Consider the following 20,031-nt stretch of genomic DNA (forward strand, 5'->3'; position numbering starts at 1 on the left):
ATGTATTCTTGTAGTCCCTTTGCCCATCACAAAGAAATAAAGTAGAACAGCTCAGACGCTGCGGCTCTGATAACACCAAACCAGAGTAGTCCTTTATCTTCAGTGTCATTTAATGCTCTTATTTCTGTGGTTTTGATATATTTCTTTCGTTCTGTTAGAATTATTGTTTATTCAGACGAACTGCTTAATATAGAAAAGATGAGCGTCCTCCAATCTGCTGGAAGGCAAAGTGTTTCCAAGTGCCAAAACACATTAAGCTGGAATCCCATTCGCTAAGGCACTTTGACGGTTAACATAATAACACACGAGTTGTTCTTTCCTCTCAAGTGTGTCAGTTTAATTGCGTCCTGTTTCCTCCAGAAAGCACTGCTGATTATCCTAAAAGATGGCAGTAACATTGGAGATGCCTGCTAGATAGAGATACCGGCATGCCTGTTGTGTTAATACCCTGGCAAAAAAAGTGACTGTCTTCATGTCAAACAGTAAACACTTCTTCATTCCCCCAAATGAATTCTGGATGCCCGGGCCCTCTGAAGTGTCACAAAGACTGCGGCAGCTTTGTGAGCTCCGGAACGTGGCCGGGCCTCGGGAGACCAGAAGACGCCGCATCTCGGAGCGTGTGAGGAAGAAGACAAGGGCAAGGTGGGATTCGTGGGGCTTTGTTCTGCAGAAGAGGTCTTTCAAGCTCCAGGGCAACTATGAGGAAGGAGGAGGACCGAGGAAAGACTGTGGTGAGCATAAAGGGCTGGATGTGACGCACGTTCTGAGAGGGGCTTCGGAGGGAGAGAGTTATACCTCCCTGGCGCTCGTCAGTGTGTCCTTCACACTGGAGACCCCTCTGAAGCCCGTCCCCGACACCCACCCTGCCGGTGAGCTGTAGTGGAACAAAGGCCCAGACTCTGGAAAGGTGCTACAACAACAGCCACAACAACAAAGAGAAAAAAACAACATTTTTCTTTGTGTAATGATGGGGGGGAAGGGAGAGACAGACAACAGTTTCATTTTTCAGAGACCAGTCGTGTGGTGTCTGTTGCCTTAATATTTCAGAGAGCTGTGAAATGTTACCAGAAGCTAATACATATTTATTCCACACAGACTTTGATTTCTGTCATGCACTCTGTCCACTTTCATAGTTCCAGCTTTCTCAACTACATTCTCACCTTGAAATGGCCTCTAACTGGAAGAACGCCCTTGTACCCATATTTCGGTGTCAGGATAGGTGACGGGGGGAGGATGAGTTGTCTTTATAGAAATAGGCACATTTGAAAATGGAAGGTAACGTGTCTGCTTGACCTTTGCGTTGGCGACTGCGTAAAGTGGCTCACGTTTATCTGACCTCTACTTCTTAATGGTGTTACTGACCCACCCTGCACTATGAACCATGTAATGACACTGGCCAGTAAGGGACAGAAATTAATTTCCTCACTATACTTCAGATTTTATTTTATCGCAGATTCTCTTGTTTGTACAAATTTGGTGTTTGTAATTAATTCCAAATAGGTCATTTTGAGGTTGAATTTATTGAGCCTTTGTTGTAAAACCATTACAGTATTACAAAGCATTTTCAAAAGTCTTAATAACTCAAGGTTAATAAGAATAGCTATTCATGTAATAATTTAATGAATAACCAACACAAAATGCCACAATACTGACTGAACGGCATTACTGTTTGAATTCAACAACCAATCCGAACCCGGCATTCGCTACTCATACTTAATCTCAAAGTTTTGCCAATGATCGTCCAGCTTCTCAGCCAATGGTCGTTCAGATCCTCAGCCATTGGTCGTCCCGCTCCTCAGCCATTGGTCGTCCAGCTTCCTTAGCCAATGGGCGTCCAGCTCCCCAGTCTGCCCGGAATTTTGAATCCAGATCGTCGGTTGAATTCGGTACGACGCCTCGACGATGGACTTAACGTTTACACTCGCTTCACACTTTTATCCAGCTTTTCCCAAACCTTGTGCGGTCTTATAAGGGCAAATCGTTCGGTTATTTGTTAGTTTCATTCAAAAGGTTGTGGCTTGTCCGTTTGAGGGGAACAGAGACCGTGACAGGTTACGTAGTGTAGCTCGAGCGCCAGCTGTGGCGATTAGCTTAGCTTAAGCTAGGTAGCTAGGCTAGCGGAACGCAGCTCCACAAGTAAACCCCACCGAGAGGTTTTTACAACGTCTCCGAGGCCTTTGCAACGCTGTCTGTAAGATTATTATTGAGTGTGAAAGCTGCGTCTTGCCCGTATAAAATAAGATAAGCCGCCGTGCTGTTGTGTAGCGGTTAGCTAGGCTCGCTAGCGTCATCTGGTCCTCACGCCGAGGCGTTGTCACCGTCTGAAGGAGCTTGTTCGCAGAAACACATTTGAACGTGTAAGGTTTGGTGCGTTTGTTCTCTCTAGTTTGCTCATTTGGCCAGCGGGCCAAAAATGTAGAAATAAAGATACAAAACATTTCTGCTATACCATAGCGCTCATTCTGCATGGTTGGAAACCGTAGCTTGCACTGTTCAGACACTGGCTTCTTCGTTTATTTTTCAGAAACAAACGGTTAAATGGCTATGAAAAGAAATGATATATTTATGGCGAACTTTTATTTCTAAATTTTTAGACTACTTGCTTGTCCAGTACCTAATTGGGGACAAGATAGGTTTGCTAGTTGAGCTTCTTTTAAAGTGCAAACTGATTTTTAAGTGTGTGTGTGTGTGTGTGTGTGTGTGTGTGTGTGTGTGCGTGTGTGTGTGTATATGTATGTCTGTTTATATATATATATATATCTCAAAAACAAGGAAAGGGCTCAAAGTCTGAGGTTGAGCCCTTTCTTTGTATTTTTTGTCTTACAAAGCGCTTAGATTTTTTTTCCCTGTTGTTGCTATTTGTAGACTTTGAGCCCTTTCCTTGTTTTTGATCCGCAGTTTTTGGTCTCTGAGACGGTCAGGCTGTCATGGCTGACAGCAGCTCAGTCACTTTGGGGATGGCCCGTAGCCTGCTAGTCGACTCTTCTGTGTGCGACTCCAGGATGACAGACAGCTCCAAGGACCACACATTCCTGGGCCTCGCCTCAGACGATGCAGACGGTAAGCGATGCTTCACCTGAACTCTTACATGCGTGTCCACTCGTGTAATGTCTCCTATGCCGTCCTCAGGCCTGACCCCATCGCTGTCATGGCTCTCGAGCATAATGGGACACCCCGGAATATGTTTCTCTGTATGGCTGTGTTTGTACTTCCTGTGCAGCGCTAACTTTGGCGTTTGTGTTTTGAACCCTCTTTCAGAGATACTGCGGCGGGTAGAGACCAGGGTGGTTCTGGTCGGCGAAACTGGCAACGATGAGGAACTTGTTAAGGCTTTAGAGGTAAACTCCACCTCACAACAATTATTCCCAGGGAAACGCCACATTCTTCTGCTTTGTACAGTTCACACATAGACACTTGGGAAGAGTAATCACACTGCTGTCTTTTGTTATTGTTTTAATATGAATTTACTTTAGTGTGAAAGTCATTGTTTTATATATGGAAAATAATTCCATTTTCATATGGAAAATGGTTAGTTATTCTTGTGGGTTTTGCTTTTTTCATGGTGAGGCATTATGGTGAAAGGCAAGTGTCCACATGGCTCTCAGAAAAGCAGTTAGCACAAGTGCTCCAGCTACTGCTGGAGCAAGCCAGGCAGACTGGTACGACTGCGTACACTTCAGTTCAGCCTGCCTTTCCCGAGGAGGCAGATCTTCTGAGACTTGGACAAGATTTTGCAATTTGTCTTGGTGTCAGAGGAATGTACAACATGATATACAGGGTTGGAGGAATATAACCGTATTTTTCTTCACATCTTTAGTAAATATTGTGAAATCCTTGTTTTATGTAATAAATGGTTGTACATGTATCCTAAAGAATTTGAGGATCTTCTTCAGAGTTTGAAGCTAAGGTGCTGCAAACCCAGCACAGCTTGTTCAGTAAAACTCTGGGTTTATTTCCCACCGCCCAGTGGCTCTTTAGTGACGGGAATTTGTCATAGAGTGACATTTAATTTACCAAACCTGAAAACACAAATTAAAATTTGAGCATCACTTAGGGATGTCTGGAAAAAGTGAATCAATGTAGTAATATGTCCTAAGGAAGGTTTATTGTTGCATTTGTATGTTTGTTTATTGCATTTGTAGTTTGTTTTTAGTTATTGTCACAAATATTGATGTGTGAATGTTTTCCCATAAATAATAAGGAAAACATTTTGGAACGCAACACATCACTAAGCATCGGAATGGTGTGTAAGCACTGGTCAGAAGCACACATCTGTTATAGAGTTTCATTTAATTACCCAGTAGCTGCTGACAGCAACATTTTAAAATGTAACAGTACATTAAATCATCCAAGTTAGGTTTATTCTGGGGTAAACTAGTTTCCTTAGCAAGTAGAAATGCTGCGTTTGTTGTGATCAGAAGCCATACATGAGGAGGTTGTTTCATGGTGTTATCAGTCATGTTTGGCTTTACTCTGTCACAAGGGCAGGAAGTGGATATGTGAGCTTGTGCTCCTGCCGGCCCAGTAGCGCTCGCAGGAGGTAACTGGCCGTCTTGCTGGCTGGTGCTGGTCGGGGTTCTTTTGGCCGCTGTCGTTCCTTCCTTGTCATCTAATAAACGGTGGCGTTGGGTTTTCCCTTTATCCACCTGCTCAGTGTTAGCCATGATGCCTGGGAAAGTTTCGGGACACGTCCGTGCTGCTTTTCTCTAAGGAGTAACTACTCATGGCGTTCCAAGTCTGAGTCGCTACACATAAACAAAAGGATGATTCTCTGCTTTCAGAGGAACAGCATCAGTTCCCTTCCCCTCCCATCTAGTGAGTTTGTCTTGTATGATGCCAAACTGGTGTGTGTGTGTGTGGGGGGGGGGGGGGGGGGGGTGTATTGGATTGGAGAATGGTGGAGCAGAAATTACTAGTTGCTTTCAAGGGTTATTGACCTTGTGTGAAACTTTCCTGTAATTAATAGGAATTTTCATTTCTGTCCAAAAAGGGTTAGGGTTAAGGGTTAGGCTGTGGGAAAATTAGCACTGCTATGACACTGCTCCAGTTTGCCTCATGTGTCTAATACACTTGTCTTTGATCTTATTGCAGACATTCAGCGATAAATAGCTGACAGGATAAACTACAGCTTTTCACTAGAGTGTAAACCACCTTATATCGGTGTTATCAGTTATATATCACCGTCGTTATCAGTTATCACCCTGCCTCAAGGGTTTCTACGCAAAAAAAAAATGTGTGCAGAATGTGGTGTTTGAGGCTCAGGAGTGTGTGCGTGGAGAATGTGGAGTGTTTAAGGCTCAGTGGAGCTATTAAAGTATTCGGATGGTGGCTTTTTAAATTTTTTTTGCCCGTTATTAATGTCAATTTTCGTGCGTAAGTATGTGTGCGTATATGCGAGTTTGGGCATGTCTGTGTGTAAGGGAAATTGATGGCTAATTCCAGTCTTAAGATCTATTCAGATGTGATTACCTAATGACCCATGGAAAGCTAGTGTAACTGTCACCTGTGTGATGTCACTCCTGTCTGAATTGGCCATGTCTGTCATTTTTATGGGCTGTGCGCTCCCGTGTCGGTAGAAATTCCTCCATCTTTCACCTACTATAAAACGCTCACTGAAAATAACCCCAAATGACTGTAATCCTGTTTGAATTACCATGTCAATAAATATTCCATCACATGCTGTGGAAAAATTAATTTTCCCACTTTCTCAAGCATGGAAGTAGGTGAGGAAGCTTTCCCTATCCAAAGGCCCTCTGTGAGGAGCGATGCGTCCATCAGCTCCTAGGATTCAAACCAAGAAGTTGGATTACGTCTCAACGTTGTGCACCGAACGTGTGTGCAGAATTACAGAGGAGTGAGAACTTTGGGCCAAATCTTCTGCTTCATAATGGCCTGTCCATGTCTTGACGATAAATCCTGTGTGAATAGTCCTTTAATCCGGTGCTTGTCCTTGGGAGAGTAGCAGAGGTCAAAGGGGTGGCCCGTGCCCCCGCCCACGGTGAAACAGCCGTCTGCTGAGGACATCTTTGTTGTTCATTTAGGAGACCCTTCCCACCACTGCACATGCTCAGGTTGTCACCTGTGGGTTGCCAGATTGACGTTGAATGCTTCGTTTTTACAGGCCATCAAAGTAATGGAAGTCCCAGTGGTAAAGATTAAAGAAGGGGACCTGGGCTCAGACCCGCGCGAGAAATTAATCAAATCTATAGTGAACATGGTACGTCTGGGAGACGTCTGGTTGTGTTTGCATGCTGGAAACATGCTGGGCTTTATCGCATGGCACTGTGGGGTGTAACTCTAACACGATGTGGGGATCCTTATAATTCTTTCCTAACAATCTGTCTCTAATTTGGTGTTGTCTGTCATCAGTGTTTGCTAATCTTTTGGGAAATTATTAATCCATGTTTGCATATGTTGAAACAGTTAAAATCTTTTGGTGATTTTCAGTTTTTTCTGGCTTTAATTTTTTCCTCTTCCAAAATATTTGTGCTGAGACATGGAAACGGTTGTGGGTGTAAGATCCCACTGCCCTGAAGCCCTGTGGAGGAGACTAACTTCACTATCCTGCGTCTCAGCTGTGGCAGGCCGGCCCTGTCTCTCTCTCCTGTCTGTCTGTCTGTCTCACTGATTCTCCACAAGTGACTCTTGGTGACTTCACCAGGACGTGTTGTTCTGGGTGTCAGAGCCAACACCACCACTGAAAGATTGACCTTTTTGGTTGATTGCTACGAATAAAACACACATGCTCTTCCTGGGAAATGTTCACTGTTTTAAGTATGTTGTAATCCCTTTACGTTGGACATGGACAAGCGTGCAGAGACTGGAACATTTTCCTCATTTTTGACTTTGTTTGCGTCTCCTCATCCCGTCAGGACATAAACGTTCCCCTCCTAAAGACAGACAACGTCAGGGAGTTTGGCGACGGCGAGATCGCGGAGTTTGAGACGGTCTTCGTGCTGAAAGACTTCCAGTCTCCGGACTACAGCTACTTGTACCGGAGTGAGAGCCGCGTGGTAGGGCCCCCTGTCCTGCTGCGCTGTGCCGCGCTGGCCGAGGTGAGTGCACCACGGGGACTCCTCTTCCTCAGCAGTGAGCGGCGTGTCCGCCGCAGCTGAAGTCAAACAGCCAGCAATGATATTTCCTCATGGGGGAACAGAGACGGAAGCAGCTATCGCTTGTTAGTGGTGTGTCTGAGTAACGTGGTAGTTTTGACTGTCTGACTCTTTTCTGTGTGTGTGTGAAGGAGAGAGAGAGAGAGAGGGGGAGAGAGAGAGAGAGAGAGAGAGACCTGCACCTGCTCAGGTGTCTGTCATTGGCCCTGGCACTAAGCATGTTGTACATGGCTGACACCTCTAGTCCTAATCCCAGGGCAGGTGCCTTAACTTTTAGTCTTGGAAGCTGGAGTCAGCAGGGTACAGGCAGGAGAGGCTGTAGAGCTGCGTTTGTTTGCGCTGGGAGACAAACCTGGAGTAAAGCATATGAGTGGTTTGGTTTATTTTTTTACTCAGTAAAACACGAGTGAGTGTTTTACACAGTAATGCTAACGAGTGCTGTATTTTAAAGCAATTCACAGACTTATGCTAATGTCCTCTTCCCTTGCCCCACCCACCCCACAGCCCATTCCCTTCTCCTCCCGGCCGCTGTACTCCGCCACCATGCTGAACCTGTCGCTGTGTTTCACCGGCTTCCGCAAGAAGGAGGAAGTGGTGAGTCTGGAATGCCTGCGAGCTCACGCCGCCGAGCACGGCAGCCTCCAGGGACAAGGATTCATTTTTGTTTTTGTTTTTGTTTTCGTTTTGCTCAGGTGAACCTGGTCAACTTGGTGCATCACATGGGCGGGATCATTCGCAAAGACTTCAGCACTAAAGTGACCCACCTCGTCGCCCAGTCTACACACGGGGAGAAGTACAGGGTGTGTGTCTGTCGTGGGGTTGGGTGGCTTCCCTCCTCATAGCAGCTCCATTCCGACGACCTTGGCATGTACAGGGTGGCCCAGAAACCGCCGTCCGGCCTGGCGAGGTCCGTCTGTGTTCATGTGTGAGAGCAGGTTGTGTCTGGGCCGCCGGCACCTTCAGTGCGTGCGTGATGCCAGCTGGTGCGGCTCCTGGTCCTCCGTGCTGCTGCTCCTCACCTGTCTGATGAAAGGGTCATTTCTAGAGGAAGTGCCCAGAGAAGGTTCCTTGTGCTTGGTTATGGCGGCAGTTGTATACGTTTGTCTGTAAGGGTGTTGGACGAGTCCCGCTCCGTGTCTCAGAGAGGCTTTAATCAAGCTCACGGCTGCTTCTGGGCAAGGTGTAAATCTGTTCTCTTTCTCTCTAGTTGGCTGTGTGTATGGGGACACCCATTCTTACCCCAGATTGGATTCGTGAATCGTGGGAACACAGGAATGACATGTAAGTGTGTGTGCTGTTCTCACATTTTCTTTTCCTTTGAATCACATTAGACATTAATTAGGATTAATCAAAGATGTATGCTTGGTAGTGTGAGTTTATGGCAGGTATATGTTTGGTGTTGTGTGTAGTTTGCTTTTAAGAGTTGTTTGTGTTCTGGATGCTGATTTGTTGTCTTCTCGCAGACATTTCCACGCAGGTGATGAGAACTTCCGCACAGCCTTCAAAGTCCCGCCCTTCCAGGACTGTGTCCTGAGCTTCCTCGGTTTCTCAGATGAAGAGAAAACCAACATGGAAGAGAGGACCCTGAAACACGGTACACACGCCACTCGGGTGCCGTCGTGTGTCTGTCTGCCTGTCTATGCCGTTCCAGAGATCAGTGGCTTTTTTTCAGTTTTCTCTGTATGCCTCACAGTTCTGTCAGGCTTCGAGAGAAGTGGAGTGAAAGGTTAAACCACAGTTCCTCAGAGAGCCATGGTTGTTGTTCAGCCCTTGTATAAAGCCCTTTCCCCAGTTGGCCTGAAATTACCCCTGAAGTGTCTTAATTTCGTCTGTGCTGAGCACCACGGCTGCCTGTGTTTCCTTCCATTGCCGTGTTGAGCTGAATGTGTGACCCTCTCGCGCTGTAGGTGGCCGCTTCCTGGAGGTGGGACACGAGAAGTGCACCCACCTGGTGGTGGAGGAGAACTCCGTCAAAGAGCTGCCCTTTGACCCCTCCAAGAAGCTGCACGTGGTGAAGCAGGAGGTGAGAGGTGAACACCATCCCGACGCCAGCCAGATGCGTGCCGTGTCCGACTGTGTCCTGAAGCAGCGCCTTTGGCAGATGTCGTATGATGCCCCTTTGCTCTGACTGCTGTTGCTCTATGAACACAAGCATGTTTCAGTTTGAGCTTTTCTTACCGCTGCTTCTTTTGTTTACTTGTTTACCCTGTGTTCTGCAGTGGTTTTGGGGGAGTATCCAGATGGACGCTCGAGCAGGGGAGCCGATGTATTCCTATGAGAAGGTGGTGGTGGTAATAATAATAATAATAATAATAATAATAATAAATCAGTACGGCGGGCATCCGCCCAGTTGTCCCACCACACACGCCACGTCTCCTTTTGTGGGGTTTAATCCACGCCTCTTCGTCCCCCAGTCTGAGAGTCCTGCCATGAAGAAGGCCGTGTCCATGCTGTCCCTTACCACGCCTACCAGCGGCCGCAAGCGGCGGCGTCTGCGCGAGACTCTGGCGCAGCTCGCCAAGGAGACCGAGATCTCGCCCTTCCCCCCGCGCAAGAGGCCGTCAGCCGAGCACTCGCTGTCCATGGGCTCCCTGCTGGACATCTCCAACACACCCGAGACCTGCAAAGCTCTGGCAGGTGAGACAGACACGCACACATGTTCTTCCTGCACATCTGCACCCCCCACACGGAGTCCGGGCTAGAGGCCCAGGCTTGTTGTGTACGCCAGTGGGGGTTTTGTGTGTGGGGACAGGATGGGGGCGTGTGAGCGGGGACACCCAGGGTAGTGTGAGGTCACCTTCTTGTTGCAGAGTGTAGTGCAGAAGGCAGGTGTAGGAAGAGGAGTCCAGCGAGGAGGACCAGTGGCAGGGGCAGCAGAAACAGGGCAGGGAGAGGGGGACGCTTCCACCGCACCGGCACCCCGCAGGAAACACGCCCACGCCGCTCAGGGGGCCCGGCCGAGCGCCAGCCACGCCCACAAGACTCTTTGGGACAGGGCCAGTATGTGCAGGCTGAGTTCCCCTCATCCCCAGTGTTGTGGGGCGGGGCGCACCTGCTGCTACAGGCGGGGCCAACAGGTGATTCCCCCTCGCCCAAGCTCCGCCCTTCTAGAGACGTGCAGAATACCAGCACACACTTAATGCACTGAATCCGGTATATCTATTTACTGTTGTTGAGAGTGGAGATCCAGACTGTACTGTGAGGTTTTCTCTGTGCTGACCTCTGCGGTGACCTCTACGCTGACCTCTGTGTGTCTGCGCCTGCATCTCAGACAACGCCAAACCCTCCAAGAGCTCCACGCCAGCTCAGACCAAGCAGTCTGCACGATGGCAAGTGTCTAAGGAGCTTTACCAGACCGAGAGTAACTACGTGGACATCCTGGCCACAGTCCTGCAGGTATCTCTCAAACACACACACACACACCATGGCAGGGTCTGCCTGTGGCCTTATCAAAGTGTATTGAACTCTGAACCACTGAGGGAGAAAATGAATTAGATTTGTGTAACGGTGAAATGGTCAGTAGAGGCCACTGTACATCCAGATACCAATGCCATGCGCGCGCGCACACACACTAGATTGCTGTATTGACAGCAACATCACAAAACTGAGCATCCTTCTCTCCACTTGAGGCTGTTGGTTAGAGTTTAGTGATGTGTGTACTGGGATCGGCCTCTATGATGAGCCCTTGTAATGGAGACAGGGATTGCCGTGTGGGTCGGTTGCCGTGGGGACTGGAGCATTCCTTTCTGCCTGTCTTTCAGCTCTTTAAATACCCTCTGGAGAAGGAGGGGCAAGTGGGAGGGCCCATCCTGGCTCAGGAGGAGGTGAAGACCATCTTTGGAAGCATCCCGGACATTTACGAGGTGCACACCAGGATAAAGGTGAGTGTTGGGGCTGTGGACGCCGGGGAGGGGGGGGGTTTGTGACCAACGCTGACAACTGTTCTGGCAGGCGGACCTGGAAGACCTGCTGGTGGACTGGTCAGAGGACAAGAGTGTCGGGGACATCATCCTGAAATACGTGAGTTGAGGCGTGGCCACGGGGCGTCATATCCGCCTTGCCGGTGCCCGAGCGTTTGCTAAGCGCCCTGCCCCCTTCCTCTCTCAGTCGGGTGAGCTGGTGAAGGCGTACCCACCGTTTGTCAACTTCTTTGAGATGAGCAAGGAGACGATCGTGAGGTGTGAGAAACAGAAACCGAGGTTCCACGCCTTCCTGAAGGTTTGCCAAGACGCCCCAGCGCGTGTGTGAGCTGCACACGCTCATGCGTTTTAAAGGCGTGTTTATTTCCATGTGTGTGAACGGCGTGTGTGTGCTGCGTCTCTCTGGTCTAGATCAATCAGGCCAAGCCTGAGTGTGGCCGTCAGACACTGGTGGAACTCCTCATACGTCCAGTACAGAGACTCCCCAGTGTGGCCCTCCTCCTTAACGGTGAGGCACGCACCTGTCCCATGTCTGCTCTGCCAAACGCGACACTCCATCACCTGCTTGCTCTGCTGTCCCAGATTTTTGTGTGTGTGAACTGCAGACTGACCTGGTGTCCTGTACCTCATGTCCTAACACCTCTTCCTTTACTGTGCGGCACCATTTCAGATATTAAAAAACACACATCTGACGACAACCCTGACAAAGTCACTCTGGAACGGGCCATCGAGTCCCTCAAAGAGGTCATGACGTGAGTGCCATTGTCTCCCCACTTGCTGTCTCCTCAATTCTGCTCCTGCAGTTTCCGTGGTAAACCTATCCTGGTTCGTCCCTCAGCCACATAAACGAGGACAAACGGAAGACGGAGGGACAGAAGCAGATTTTTGACGTGGTTTACGAAGTGGACGGCTGTCCTGTAAGTGTGTGCTGTCTCCTCCCATGCGTGCGCACACGGTGCTTTAGCTGATCTCGTTTTTACAGCTGTAATGGAGTGCAGACCTGGAGAGGAAGTGGCTCAAACTAGAGAGGAAACTCATCTGTTTCTGTTTGTGTGTGTGTGTGTGTGTGTGTGTGTGTGTGTGTGTGTGTGTGTGTGTGTGTGTGTGTGTGTGTGTGTGTGTGTGTGTGTGTGTGTGTGTGTGTGTGTGTGTGTGTGTGTGTGGCAGGCAAATCTGTTGTCGTCTCATCGCAGTCTGGTGCACAGAGTGGAGACCGTTGCTCTGGGAGACCAGCCCTGTGACCGCGGAGAGCACGTTTCTCTCTTCCTCTTTAACGACTGTCTGGAGGCAAATGTCCACTCCTAAAGACACTTTACGTCTCCTGTGCTCTGCAGTTCTGAAACGGGCTGCAAAGGGTTAAATGGAGCTTTAGTGACGCAGTCACTTAAACAAAATTATGAAAAGAACGTTTTTAATCTGTTAACATCATATCTTGTTTCAAGTTTTACGCACGCATGCACACTGTTTAGTCAGCACCGCCCCGGCCCCTCTTTGCTTTTCTCCATCCCCGTTCAGACACCTCATGTGCCAAACTCCTTCCCAGGAAAGAGGCAAAGAGCTAATAATTAATGCGCATACAGCCTACATGCCCTGACCTGGTGGTGGAGTTTTATTGGTTGCTGAGGGAGGGGGCGTGTTCGTCCTGTGCTGCTTCAGGTCTAGCCTGTTTAATGAGGGCGGGTCGAGGTGGGACCCTGGCTGAGCAGTCACGCATTGATTGGCAATGGCCCTGCCCCCAATTAGAGCCCCTAAACAGATAATTGAGTCCCCGCCCCACACATACACACAGCTACTGTATGGTTTTGTGGCCCTAGACACAGGCTCACGTGTGTCCGTGTCGGTGTGTCTCTGTGCTTTCAGATTGCCAGGAAGAGACATAAGGTGATGAGCACGTTTAAGAGTCCCCTGGGCCAGACGCGCCCGCCTGCTCAGCTCAAACACATCACACTCATGCCTCTGTCTCAGATCCGCCGCGTCCTGGACCTGCATGACACCGAGGGTGAGATCAGAACACACGCGCGCACACACTCGCATACCTGTGTCCGCTCGTGCCTCGTGACGTCCGGGGAGGGCAGCGGCAAGTGTCGGCCTTTATTGAAGTTCTATATTTATGCGCTAGTGTCGGTACTCGCATCCTGAGCCTTGCCAAACTTCCCTTTATCATGCGTTCAGAGCAGCTGGTGAGCGAGTCTCGTCGCGTGCCAGGGACGGCAGCCGGCTTCTGTAGTTAAATCTGCCAAAAACTGCGAAAGTAGCAAGACTCTGTCAGAGGCAGGACCATTGTGTTTTTGTTGACACTTTCCTCCTGGGACTTTGGAGGCGATGAGTTGATGAACTGAGTATCTGTCTTCTAAGTCTGAAGTGGAACTTCTCACACAAGCTGCCGGGATGATGGAGGGAGGTTCTGACTGAAGTAAATTGGAAACGTCCACAGAAACGACAGCGACGTAGTGACTCGGCCCACAGCAGGGCCTGCAGTGCTGTCTCTAAGCTAGACACACACCTCGGAGAACTCTTGGGAAAGCACTACCGCTTCCAATCTTGTTGATTTGATCATGCGGCCTTTTGCAGAAGTCAGACTTGGTCCACATAACACCAACAGCAAATGAACCTGCATGACATGACATCCCACCCCCAACACACACATGCACGCATGTGCGTGCGCACTCAGGAAAAGCTCTGGCTTCTGTACTGCTCCCATTAGCTGACCTCTATAGCAGTCCACATATCATGACTGTCCTGATTTTTGTTTTCCCTGTGTTTATCTGAACTGTGGTGTGTATGGTGGGCCTACAGAATGTCAGAATGCGTTTGCCCTGGTGGTCCGGCCCCCCACCGAGCAGGAGAATCTCCTCTTCAGTTTCCAGCTTGTTGCTGACGAGGCCCTCAAGGCCGTCTGGCTGAAAACGCTGTGTCGCCAAGTGGCCAATACAATCTGCCGTGCGGACGCGGTGAGTGTCATTACCCACGCTGCCCTGCCAACTGACACACACCACTGAAGCCCCTAGCGCACGCGCGCTCGGTCTCTCTCTCTCTCTCTCTCTGTGTGTGTGTGTGTGTATGTATATATGTGTATGTGGCATGGTGTGCTGATGTGTTTGGTGCTAATCCTATTAGACTGTCTGTTGTGGTTAAGCTGGCAGACAGATTAATGCCATTAGCAGTGGAATTGTGCTTGAACTTTCCACCTCACAGGCAGGCGTCTTTATCTCCCAGCCGCCGTGGTCCAGGTCTCTTGCCCTGACGTACAAGCATTGGTCCACACCTGCCAAACAGCACGTGTAATTGGCTCCCGCCAGACACATGTATATATTTCCTTTGATAATTAAAGAGTGAGGCACTAGGCTCTGCAGGTGAGCCGCAGCCTTGCCAAGCTGCATGCCACGGGCCGTCCACTAGGTGGTGACTCATATCTCCTCTCCATATTCTCTGTCTCTCTGTTTGTTTTTATTTTTCTTGCAGTCACTCGCGCTCTCTGGTAGTGATATTTCACCATCACTTTTTGACATGCCCGGAAAAATGGCTGTAGGTTTTATTTTATATTGGTCTGTTTGAAACAGGAAGACCTGATCCAGCGTACAGACCCGGACTCCCTACAAGTGAGCACTAAAGACATGGACAGCACGCTGAGTCGGGCGTCTAGGGCCATCAAAAAGACGTCGAAGAAGGTAGTGGAAATGGAGCTCTGTGTGTGTGTCCTCAGCTGGCTCTGAGGTTCACTGCTCCCTCAGCCTTTGGCTCCTCTGCTTTAAATTATCTGTATCTCGTGGAGTGTGAGGTTTTGCAGGAAGCCAGCCAAACGTCTTATTTTCCGCCAGCGTAGTTGCAGCATGTGTTCATTTACAGGTCACCAGGGCGTTCTCTTTCACCAAGACCCCTAAGCGTGTGATTCAGAGGGCCTTCATGGCTAGCAGCACCCCAGACGACAGAAGCCCTGTCCCCGATCACCTGACTCGAATGGCAAGCACCTCCACACTGGCTGTGAGTCTCTCATCCTCCGATTTCAGAATCATAAACTATCACTTCTGAAGGCTGTGTAGCATCAGTTGTGTTCCATGAAACCATCAAGATTATGGTGTGTCTGCATGAGAGTCAGGTTTTCACAGCTTGCAGTGAGACCATGAAACAAATCCATAAAACCAGCCACTGGAAGAAAAAAAAAAACTGCTTCTCTCAAAGCAATTAATGGATTTTAATTGAATCATCACGGCGCTATTTCCTTGAGTACTAGTGCTTTTCACATGGTATGTGCTAATGTGCTTGTTGGGTCCAATGACAGACACAAGAGAGATGAAATGGGTAAACACGAGGACCCGTTCACACTCTCAAATATCAACCGCGTTAAGTTGTTCTCTCCCCTGCTGTTGAAGTGACTCTCCCGCGTCGAGCCGCTCCGCGTGTGGGCTGGGGTTCATCCGAGCCAGAGGGACGGGCGATTCCACTGCAGTTGTACCTGTTAGATACTAGAGCTGCACAGGCACCACAAAACCCGTCTGGACCTTTTGTTCAGATTATCAAGACAAACTCATCAAATTATATGTTTGTCAGATCAATAATAAACATGGTCTTGTGTATATAATCCATTATTAGGTAAATGTTTGGAAAACCTTTGGTAAACTTGGAAATTTACTTATCTTGAAATGCCACATGATTTTCATACAAGGTAGTGACGAGTGAATCATGTGGTCTGAAATAATACAACAATATTTTAATTTAGTGTTGGTTAGCATTACAACTATGAATAGGTTTAACTTCACTTCTGTAGCCTTCCACTTAGATCTACAACTGATATCAACAAATGTAAATTCACAGCAATGACCATTTCAATTCTGAACAGATTATTACTAAACCCTCTATACTTGGACATGCTACTGGAAACACTGAGACAAACATCGAACTATTAATACGCATCAGTGACAACTTGGGCTAGTATCACGTACCGGATTAGCATCTTACGCTAATGTTAGTACCAAACATCAGTACCACACATCACAGGTTGATTTAAGTAGTGAGACGCACTAGTATTTGTGTAGTATATGTTAACTAGAACAACCTCAGACAGCAAGCAACTGTATGATCAGGCCATGCTCAGGGGGGTTCTCTTAATGGGGCTACATCTTGTGCATATTTTGTTTTCTGCTGATATTGCGACAATATCGCTATTATGGTCTTTTGCCAATGGTAAATGTGTAGAGAAAGTCTGATTTGGTATTTTACGGAAATGTTCTCATAGTTAAGGGAACGTCTGTAGTATTTATTGAAACATTTTGGTGGTTAAGGAAGCATCTTAACAGAAGTAGAAAGGTCTTAGGAAACTTGATAGTAATTATGGAAAATGTCTTGGTTTAGGAAACATTAGTTAGTTCAAGTTCAAGTTTGGTTTATTTGTCACATACATAGTCATACACAGTATAACTCGCAGTGAAATGGTTGAGTGCTCTGTCCAAACTGAGGAAAAAGAAAAACAGGGGTGCATAGGGAAATATGTATTCTATATATATACAAAAATATATTAACAATGTATGTACAATATATGTATATTATGTTTATATACACAATGTACAATGTAGTTATGGAATCATCTTAATAGTCTCAGTAGTTGACATTTTGTTAATGGTAGTTAAGGAAATATCTTAGTCATGGAAACACTGTCTAGTTAGTAGTCTAATTGGTCTTTGTCCAGCTTGTAAAGTTTACCACATGGGCCTGAATGCGATGAGATGACCACATTGCATGTGCTAAACAAGAAGTTAATTAAAATGTGGCCATGTTAAACCCTTAGTGGGTGTCGGCGCTGCAGTGTGTCTGACATAACGCACCACTGTCATCAGGCTGCAGGGGTTGATTGTGGCTCATTCTATACTCCAGTCCCACTGACCCTGCTAGGCTGCCCTGCTCACTGCTATCACACCAGTCTGATGGTGTAGCTTAGGGTTAGCCCTAGGCGTTAGGGCTGGGGTTAACCCTGGGTTCTTTTGTGGCCATTTTCATTAAGGCTAACCTTAGGGGTCAGGATTAGGGTTTAGGGTTAAGGGGTTGGGGTTTAGGGTTGGTGTTAACCCTCAGTTTAGGGTTAAGGTTTAGGGTTGGGGTTAACCCTTGGTTAACTGTTCCATGGGCAGATCCTTTGTTAGCATATGGTTGTGCTGTAGGGAAGCTACCATGTTGCACGCGCGTGCATACACACACGGTGGTATGCACGTTTGTGGGCGCATGTGTGCACGCTTCACATGTGTCTGTTTTGCTGTGTGTGCGTTCCTGTACCATGTACATGTCTTTTGTATGTGTGTCTCCTGCACACACACGTGCAGATGTCGCGCTCTACCTCCACGTTCAGCTTGAGCGGTTGTGGTAAGAACGCAGTTGTGCAACGCTCCAACTCCCTGGACAACGCCAACACTCCGCGGCTCAGGGTGCCCATTTGCACACGCCCCAACCCGCTGGAGGCCACGCCCCGAACGCTTGACCCTGGCCACGCCCACCCAGCGAGGCCCTGCCAGGAGCAGCATGGAGCTGCCCCCTGCAGGGAGACCCTTCTCTAGGGGGCGCCATTCCATGTGAGCACAGTCCTTCTGGCTCCCTCACCAGCACTAACTCTTGGGGAAGCGTGGTGGCACTACTTACCCCACACTGTTGTCTGGTGGCATACATGCCACGTGAGTGTGGTCACAGTTTTTTTGTGTTATTAAGGCCAAAGTTGTTTTTGGTTACCTCTGGACATTTATTTAGTGGCTAGATTTTGAGTACGTGCGGACAGAGTGCAGGTCTGCTTAAGCAGAGACCATGCAGACAATGTGTTAAATAAATGTTTAAATTCTTGTCTATACTGTGTTATGCAGGGGATTCACTCAGCACTCCCATTTACAGCCGTGAAGGGTGGGTGTGGGTGTGGGTGTGTGTGGGTGTGGGTGTGTGTGGGTGTGGGTGTGTGTGTGTGTGTGTGTGGTCTACTTCAGTCTTTCTTTAGCTGTTTTGATTTTTGCCTCCACTGATCCAGGGGGCAGCAGAGGAAGTGCAATGCGCCCTTAAGAAAGACTAGGCTGGGCATAGTAAAGTGTGTGCATGTGGGAAGATTTAGCTGGAGGTTATAGCAACAGATATGCTGAGAAATGGAATAAATTGAGTTTGTGTCTGCGCTAACTCCACTTTATTCTCATATTTCCATGCAGGATTGCAAGTGAAGAATGTGTAGTGTTTGGGTGGGTGGGTGTGGGTGCGCAGAGGTGTCCCTTTTCAGTTAGCACTCTTGTTGCAATTGTTTGGACCCTTAATAAAGGTTATATGTGTTTGTGAAGGTTTGTTTGCTGTGTTCACTTCCCTTCAGCACTGCTGCACTCTCTGCTAACATATAATCACACAGCTAAGGGCATTAAAGCACCCAACACCTGAGGGGAAAATGGCACAGCCTCTTCCTTTCACATGTATAAAGCACTCCCTCGATTGCTTAAACGGTTTTGCTCACTAGAGAGGAACTCTAAATTGAAATGGTCACTTTGTGAACGACACTTAAAGTTGAGGGGTAATTGGACATGACTAGAGGGGGACCTCAGAGTGGTGGTCCTTTCAGCTTCACGATGGGGCTCTCGGTACGCAGTCAGAAACAAAGGTCAAAAATGAGGTCGTACATGCAGAAACTCCCTGGTCTTAAATAACCCTGAAAACCTCCCTTCCTCTCCCTCTAGGCTGTCCATTCTCCATCAATGGTCAATCTGACCTCGGCGTTTGAGAGGAAGTACCACACCTTCAGCCGTTCTACCACTCACCTCATCTGAGCTGCATGTGTGTCACGTGTGTGCCGTTGCTGCCCCGGTACCGACGGGCTTTGATACTGCAGGGCCTGACCGTGACCACGTTGGGTTTACAGGTTCACGTCCCTGAATTGATTTGCCAAATGAAGGATTACTCTTGCGTGTCTCTCACTAGTGTTAAATATTTGGGCACTTTGAATTAACAGGTAAAGAGTTGGAAATAACTGACATTTTCAAGCTAATTCTAGATGTATAGGATGTTTTTTTTGTTTTGTTTTTTTTTATATATATAATAATTACTAACCCATAAACGTACTTAACATTTTTATTGGGATTCCTCTCTCAGCTGCTTGTTTCCAGCTTTTATAAAGCTATAGAGTCCTTTTTAAATATATTAGCAGATTACCATTTAAAAATTCCAGATCTAACCTTTTCAGTGTCTGTATGTGCATATGTGTGTTGTAGGCTGGTGTGTGGTTTGTTTTAAAATGGAACAGAAGTTGTGTGTAGAGCCTACATATTTATTCTCCAGAATAAATAATTGACATAAATAGAAAGTTTATATCCTGTTAATTTCATTTTCTTTGTATTTATGTGTAAATATTGTCCCTTTTTTCTTTCATGGTAGTCATGCTTTCTATTATATATGTATATATGGATATATATATATTTTTTGGTTATGTTTAATCATCGCATCAGTGGTCCAGCCAGTCATAGACAGTCATGTTTCTTGGAAACCTCTCTTCAGTCTGGTCAGTTACTGTCACATATGGTCTGTCATTTATTTGCAATTGATTTTAAGTAGCTGTTTCTGTTTGAAACCAAATTCATTTATTCATTTTCAATAAAAGAAAGATGGTCAGTGAATTTTATTTGTGGTACATGTGTTGCTAACGGTTACAGGAGTGAGACATAACCCTAGGGGATTAAACTGTCAGCAGCGGATCACAACTGTGCTGAGGCGATGCAAGCAGCGCACTCGTTAAGAACCTGATCCAAACCGCTCACCATGTGACTGGCTGTGGTGGGGTTTCCACACCTGGTCATCTCAGTATGTTGGTAAAATGTGCTGTCCTGGACATAAATTGGGGTTTGAAGGAAGGAAGCAGTCACTATGAGAAGGAATACAGCTGAAATCTCAATGTCTGAATTAGAATTTCAAGCAGTAAAGTAATATCTGGGTAAATGGAGGCAGCACAATGACAGTCATCAGAAGCTTTCACATACATAAAGCTTTTGGTGAAAAGTGCT

The 20,031-nt window shown here is 47.4% G+C and overlaps 1 protein-coding gene across 2 annotated transcripts; it reads left to right on the plus strand.

Moving 5' to 3' along the window:
- The first annotated feature begins 1,740 nt into the window (after positions 1-1,740).
- ect2 (epithelial cell transforming 2) lies at positions 1,741-19,629 on the plus strand. Of its 2 annotated transcripts, XM_026996944.2 has the most exons (25): positions 1,741-2,357; positions 2,899-3,060; positions 3,259-3,338; positions 6,122-6,217; positions 6,873-7,055; positions 7,617-7,706; positions 7,805-7,912; positions 8,320-8,393; positions 8,576-8,706; positions 9,020-9,135; positions 9,332-9,394; positions 9,527-9,749; positions 10,384-10,508; positions 10,874-10,993; positions 11,064-11,132; positions 11,220-11,330; positions 11,444-11,540; positions 11,703-11,784; positions 11,871-11,949; positions 12,200-12,319; positions 12,893-13,031; positions 13,829-13,983; positions 14,593-14,700; positions 14,879-15,013; positions 18,715-19,629. In XM_026996944.2, the coding sequence occupies exons 2-25, from the start codon at positions 2,928-2,930 to the stop codon at positions 18,802-18,804; spliced, it is 2,727 nt and encodes a 908-aa protein (XP_026852745.2). In that variant the 5' UTR covers positions 1,741-2,357; positions 2,899-2,927; the 3' UTR covers positions 18,805-19,629. The 2 variants fall into 2 exon arrangements, with proteins under 2 accessions (XP_026852745.2, XP_026852753.2); XM_026996952.2 differs by lacking the exon at positions 6,122-6,217.
- The last annotated feature ends 402 nt before the right edge of the window (positions 19,630-20,031 follow it).

Source organism: Electrophorus electricus, chromosome 26 (genome assembly GCF_013358815.1).
Source record: "Electrophorus electricus isolate fEleEle1 chromosome 26, fEleEle1.pri, whole genome shotgun sequence".
NCBI classification, from domain to species: domain Eukaryota; kingdom Metazoa; phylum Chordata; class Actinopteri; order Gymnotiformes; family Gymnotidae; genus Electrophorus; species Electrophorus electricus.